The sequence below is a fragment of the Silene latifolia genome, unplaced genomic scaffold (assembly GCF_048544455.1).
Source record: "Silene latifolia isolate original U9 population unplaced genomic scaffold, ASM4854445v1 scaffold_151, whole genome shotgun sequence".
Taxonomy (NCBI): Eukaryota; Viridiplantae; Streptophyta; class Magnoliopsida; order Caryophyllales; family Caryophyllaceae; genus Silene; species Silene latifolia.
The window spans coordinates 180,808-186,799 of record NW_027413139.1 but is presented as its reverse complement, the minus strand read 5'-3'; the positions used below and the strand labels follow the sequence as shown (position 1 = coordinate 186,799).

Here is a 5,992-nt window from a genome sequence, read left to right as displayed (position 1 = left end):
AGCTTTAATTCTCTTAACAGGAGTTTGAATCTGGCCTGGAGGAGATTTTAGAGGAAGAAGAATTTCATGAGGAAGCTGATGTAGAGCAGACCAAAATTGTCGAAGACGCAACTCCGATTGTTCAAATTACGAAGGACGATGTTGCTGGTGAGATTTAATTCTGGTCTACATTTGTTTATTGTTTTGTCCTGGGTGCAAACCCCCCGAGCTCTGTTCTTACGGGATTTGCTAAGAGGGTTTGGCAGGGACAGGGGATTGACAAGATTTCGTTTATACCCAATGGTTTTTTCTTAGTTCGTTTTAAAACTAAAGCTCAACAGCAATTTGTTCTTAACAATGGTCATTTATTGTTTGACGACAAACCTGTAATTGTGAATGAGTGGAAACCTGAGACAAAATTAATTAAACATGATGTTAAGAAAATACCGATTTGGATGAAATTGTTTGGCTTGGATGTGAAGTATTGGGGGATTGAGAGTCTTAAGAAATTAGCTGGGGTAGTTGGGAAATACATCAAGTGTGATGACTCCGCCTATCATAAAAATTTCTTAGGATTTTCTCGTGTTATGGTCGAGGTTGAAATTGGACAGCAGTTCCTTGATAACATAAAGTTTCTGGATGAGACTAGCAAAATACAAACCCTAAGGGTGGGATATGACTGGTTGCCTCTTACTTGTACTACCTATAGGGGAATGGGCCATCTAGCAGAGAAGTGTAGGAAGGGTAATGATAAGAAAGTGGTGAAATGTGTGTGGAAACCAAAGGAAGTAGTGGCACAGAAGTAGTTGCACAGAAACAGTAACCACCAGTGCAGAAACCACAAGTGAGAGCCAGAACATTGCAGAAGGCTCCTGCACAGCAGATAGTTCAATCAACTCCCACAACTGGAGTGATTATGACTCCTTTGTTGGTACAGAAGTCTCCTGTGATTGAAAGTTCACTACCCAAAAGTTTATTACCAAATTCATGAGGCCTGACAATGGAGATAGGAGGACATTTTCCCACAATGGCCTCTCCTTCATGGAATCTTTGACTCAGTCTTTGCAAAAATCTAGGTTGGGCATAACTGGAAGTGTGAGGGTTGAGAAAGGGGAGTCTAGCAAGAACAACTTTGAATATGGATAGGATTGGTATGTGGAATATTAGAGGCATGAATCTCCCTAATAAGAAACATGAAATAAAGAGATTCTTGCTTCAGAATAAAGTAGGGTTGTTTGGACTTTTAGAAACTAAAATAAAGACCAAAAACTGGAATGGAGTTAGAATAAGTTTGTGTGTGGATTGGGAAATTTGTACTAATACTAGTTTACATAAGGGAGGGAGGATTTGGGTCATTTGGAATCCAAACTCCTTTGATGTGGAGATTTATGATGTTGCTATTCGGAGTATTCATGCTAAGGTCTTTGAACAAGAGTAGGAAAAAGATGTTTTGGTTTACTGTGGTGTATGGACTTAACCATGTTAATGAAAGAATGGAGTTATGGGATAGTCTGAGAGAATATCATAGCAAGGTTCATGGGCCTTGGATTGTTGGAGGAGACTTCAATGCTGTTATGGCAAGGAATGAGAGGATTGGAGGTGCTCCTGTCTCTAATGCTGAGATTAAGCCAATGCTACAGACCATACAGGACTGTCATCATGCTGATCTCAATGCTAGAGTTTCTTTCTTCACCTGGTCAAATAAGCATGAGAGTGATACTAAAGTGTATAGCAGGATTGATAGGGTGTTTATTAATGCTGAGTGGACTGATATTTTCCCTGATGGTTATGTTCATTTTCTCCCTGAAGGCACATTTGATCATTGTCCTTGTCTAGTTAATTGTGAGGTTGAACATAAGAGGAGAGGGGCCACCTTTAAATATTTCAACATGTGGTCTTTGGCGCCTGGATATTCTGATATTGTCAGGACTGGCTGGCAAAAGGAGTGCCAAGGGACCCCTATGTATATGGTGATCACAAAATTGAAAGGTTTGAAAGCTGCACTGAAGACTCTTAACAAGGAGCAGTTTGCTAACATTGAGAACCTCACTCATGTGGCTGAATTAGCTCTGCAAAATTTTCAGGAACAGTTAATTTTAGATCCCTTAAATGAGCAGTTGTGTCAAAATGAAAAGGAATGTGCCAAGGAAGTGAATGATTTGAGAAAAGCAAAGCATCAATTTCTCAGTCAGAAGGCTAAATGTGATTGGATGAAGTTTGGGGATGAAAATACTTCCTATTTTTATACTAACATTAGAAGAAGAAGATCCAAAAACTGACTGTTTTAGATAAAGGACATAAACAACAATCTGTGTACTACTCCTGATAGTATCCAAACAGCCTTTGAAGCATATTATCAGAAGCTGTTGGGCACTTCTAATGCTGTGACACCTTTTAACCAAAGAGTGGTGCAGAAGGGGCCTTGTTAACTGAGAGACACTGTGCTATCTTAACTGCACCAGTGACTGCTGAGGAAGTAAAAACTGCAATGTTTGATATCCCAGGGACCAAAGCCTCTGGCCTTGATGGATATAGTAGCCAGTTCTTTAAGGATAACTGGGACATTGTGGGTCATGATGTGATTGCTGTTGTGCAAGGAGCCTTCCAGTCTGGGAAAGTGTTAAAACAAAGTAATAACACAATCATTACTTTAATTCCAAAAGTAGAGCTGCATGAGACAGTAATGCAATTTAGGCCCATTGCCTGTTGCAATACTGTTTATAAATGTCTATCCAAAGTGATTTGTGCTAGATTGGGACAAGTCTTACCTGATATTATTAACCCTTATCAAAGTGCATTCATCAAAGGCAGGGATATTGTGGAAAATATCCTCATTTGCCAAGATCTGGTTAAGCTCTATAAAAGAAAGAGTTGTTCCCCATGTTTGATGATGAAACTTGACCTATAGAAAGCATAAGATTCTGTTGAATGGGTTTTTGTGAAAGATATGCTCCTCTTTTGGCTTCCCGATAAGTTTTGCCAACCGATGCAATGCATTACTACCCCCTCCTATTTAATTTCTTTGAATGGAGATACTTTTGGCTTCTTTAAAGGAAAAATAGGACTCAGGCAGGGAGTCCCATTATCTCCTCTCTTGTTCACCTTATGTTTGGAGCATTTAAGTAGAGTACTTGGGGTAGTACAGCAGCACCCAAGATTCAAATTTCATTCTCTGTACAATAGGATTCAGCTAACACATCTTTGTTTTGCTGATGATGTTATGATGTTTTGTAATGGAGACAGAGCTTCTATTGATCTGCTGTTTAAAGCTTTTGATTACTTCTCTAAAGCTACTGGACTTTCTATGAATAGAGGGAATCAAATTTATTTTGCAATGGATTGGATGATAGCCTGATCAGGAAATTGAAACTGTCACTGGTATAAACAAGGGGACAGTTCCTTTCAAAAAGTATTTGGGGTTAATGTATCTCCCAAAGATCTGTGTTGGACTACCACTCCTTAATTGAAATAATTGTTGATAGAATTCGAGGCTTAGGGTCCAGGGAAATTGTCTTATCTTTGGACGTTTGGTGCTCATTCGATCCTAGCAGCACTTTGCACGGCTATTGGGCTAGGATTTTCATCCTCCCAAAGACTATTATTGGGAAGATTGAGTCTATTTGCAGAGCTTACCTGTGGCATGGTAATGACCATAAGGAGAGTCCAGCATAGGTGTCTTGGTCCCAGATTTATCAACCTTTGAAAGAGGGTGATTTGGGCCTTAGAGATCTTCACAGTTGGAACATAGCTGCCATAGGGAAATATGTTTGGTGGGTAGCAATGAAGGCTGATCATCTATGGGTTAAATGGGTACATGTTGTCTATGTCAAACACTCTAGGTGGAAAGATTATGAACCGGTGTTGGATGTAGGTAGGGGTGGAGGAAAATATGCCAAGTTAAAAATATTTATAGAGATAAATTATTTATTGCGGATGAAGTAGAGCATTACACTATCGAAAGGGCTACCAATGGATTAAACCAAATCTTTGCTAAGGTCCGTTGGTTTTCCTAGATGCTAAATAGTTGGATTCTACTACGTCATACTTTTTTGTGTTGGTTAGTGGCTCAGTAAAGACTGCTTACACAGGACAGATTGGTTAAAATGAATATCGTTCAGGAGAATTGCTGCTATTTGTGTGGGTTAGAGGAGGAGACTCATGATCATCTCTTTTTAGAGTGCATTTACAACGGGGAGTTGTTTGCGGTTGGTGAAAGATTGGTGTTTATGCCCTCTCCCCTGAAAGAACTGCATTACTTGGTGGATTGGATGGAGACGAGTCATGCCTTGCGGGAATAAATTAATAGCAATGATCTTGGCAAGTCGATGGCACATATGTGGCTCTGAAAACTTATGCGGGCCCGGAAGGGTTTGTATGGAGGTCTGGTGTTCTGTTCAGCAAAGTACGACATGAAGTTCTGATGAGAATAGGCCATTGTGACAATAAATCGAAAAATAGAAGAGTGCTTGATTGGGTTAGTTATATAACAAATCAGTAGAAATATAATGATGTATGGTAAGAATGTCGAATAGTTTGTGAGATTTTATGGGACCTTTTTCAAATATTAATGAGACGCTTACATTTTCCTAAAAAAAAGGTTGTCTATATTAATGTGTTTATTTTATTTCGAATAAAAAACAACATAATGATCACCCTATGCAACTAGACCTCACCCTACAATTTTTGAGAAGACAAAAATTGCAAAAGGTTCAAGGCACGCATTGGTCCCTATTACCACCACACCCCACCAGTTTTTGCTCCCCCATATAGAATAAGAATTGTTCTTATTCTTATAATTCATTCTTACACACAAAATTATCCTTCTCACTCTCTCTTTCTCTTGTCTCTAGAAATAGTTTTTAGATCATAATTTGTTCATAGATATAATATGAAAATATTACTAAATGTGTAGTAGTTTTATTAGATTAAAATTTAAGGTTCACTATTAATATTTTTTTTTTGTGAAATGTGAGAATTATATAAATCAAAATAGATAATTACAAAAGACTATATAATTCACTATTAATATTATCTAGTTAATAAGATTAATAGTATTGAGGGATAGTCTTGGTGCAACTAAGAGGAGGTATTCCACCATGAATACTTGAAGGTTTTGGAGGATCACCCAATATCTTATTTAGCTCAAGATCTAGATTTGGAATGAGTCCAAATCTAGTGCCCATAAATCCGTCACAAATGTATGTAAGAAAATCGTTTTCTCCTTATTTTTGTATAAAATCATCTTGCATGCAACTAGATCCAAGAGATAATTTAATGAGTAATTTATAAAATCTATTAAATAAGTTTAATAGGGGTTTCAGAAACTTTTACAGTAACCTAACCAGAAACACAAGACGCATTACTCGGCCGAGTAAGCCATATTCGGTCGAGTAACAGACTTAGAAAAACGTAGTATTACACTCTCGGTAATTTGTCGTCGACCGGACGGACACGCCGACCCAGGGTGCGAGTCCTTCCTCATTTTCTTTCCCAAAATTTCAATTAACTTACAGGGAGTTTCCCAAGCCAGGACATGGACCATCCGCCGGTCGACCTGCTGGGACTCCTTTTTCCCAATTTCTCAACTCTTTCTCACTTGAATAATGCACAAAAGTTCCAGCGGGTTTTGAGCCTGTCCTAGACAGGCCGCCTGTCCACAGGCTCAGAACCACTTTGTACATATCTTATGTTTTAAGCATCAAATATGTACCAATTACGGTCCACTCAAAAATCGTCTCTCCCAAACACAATTACACCATGAGAACTGCTCCAAAATTTTATCCTCAACTCCAACTGATGAAAACCCCGAGTAATCCATGTATCTACTATGCACCTACACTAACATGAATGCAATATTTACAAAAAATGGTGGTTCATGAGGAACTCCACCAAACCTATCATTTTGAATTTGTTCTCATTCTGATTCCTCCTCAGGGAGCCCCTCCCCGAGGTAGAGTACTTCAACCGTTCCTAGCTCATCTCCAATGTAATATCGCTTCACCCTTTGGCCATT

At 38.7% G+C, this 5,992-nt stretch overlaps 1 protein-coding gene across 1 annotated transcript; it reads left to right on the top strand.

The window, feature by feature from the left end:
• The first annotated feature begins 1,424 nt into the window (after positions 1-1,424).
• LOC141637860 (uncharacterized) lies at positions 1,425-4,277 on the top strand. The gene is made up of 5 exons (XM_074447276.1): positions 1,425-2,181; positions 2,442-2,827; positions 3,292-3,357; positions 3,667-3,846; positions 4,098-4,277. Exons 1-5 carry the CDS (start codon positions 1,425-1,427, stop codon positions 4,275-4,277), a joined length of 1,569 nt encoding a protein of 522 aa, XP_074303377.1.
• Positions 4,278-5,992: the final 1,715 nt, after the last annotated feature.

Bases quoted from the DNA above. Each gene is read 5' to 3' on its own strand.
- LOC141637860 (XM_074447276.1), top strand. From the start codon at position 1,425: ATGTTTTGGTTTACTGTGGTGTATGGACTTAACCATGTTAATGAAAGA. The intron at 2,828-3,291 runs GTTAAGCTCTAT...TTCTATGAATAG, and splicing joins TCCTCATTTGCCAAGATCTG to AGGGAATCAAATTTATTTTG. The intron at 3,358-3,666 runs GTATAAACAAGG...TCTTGGTCCCAG, and splicing joins GGAAATTGAAACTGTCACTG to ATTTATCAACCTTTGAAAGA.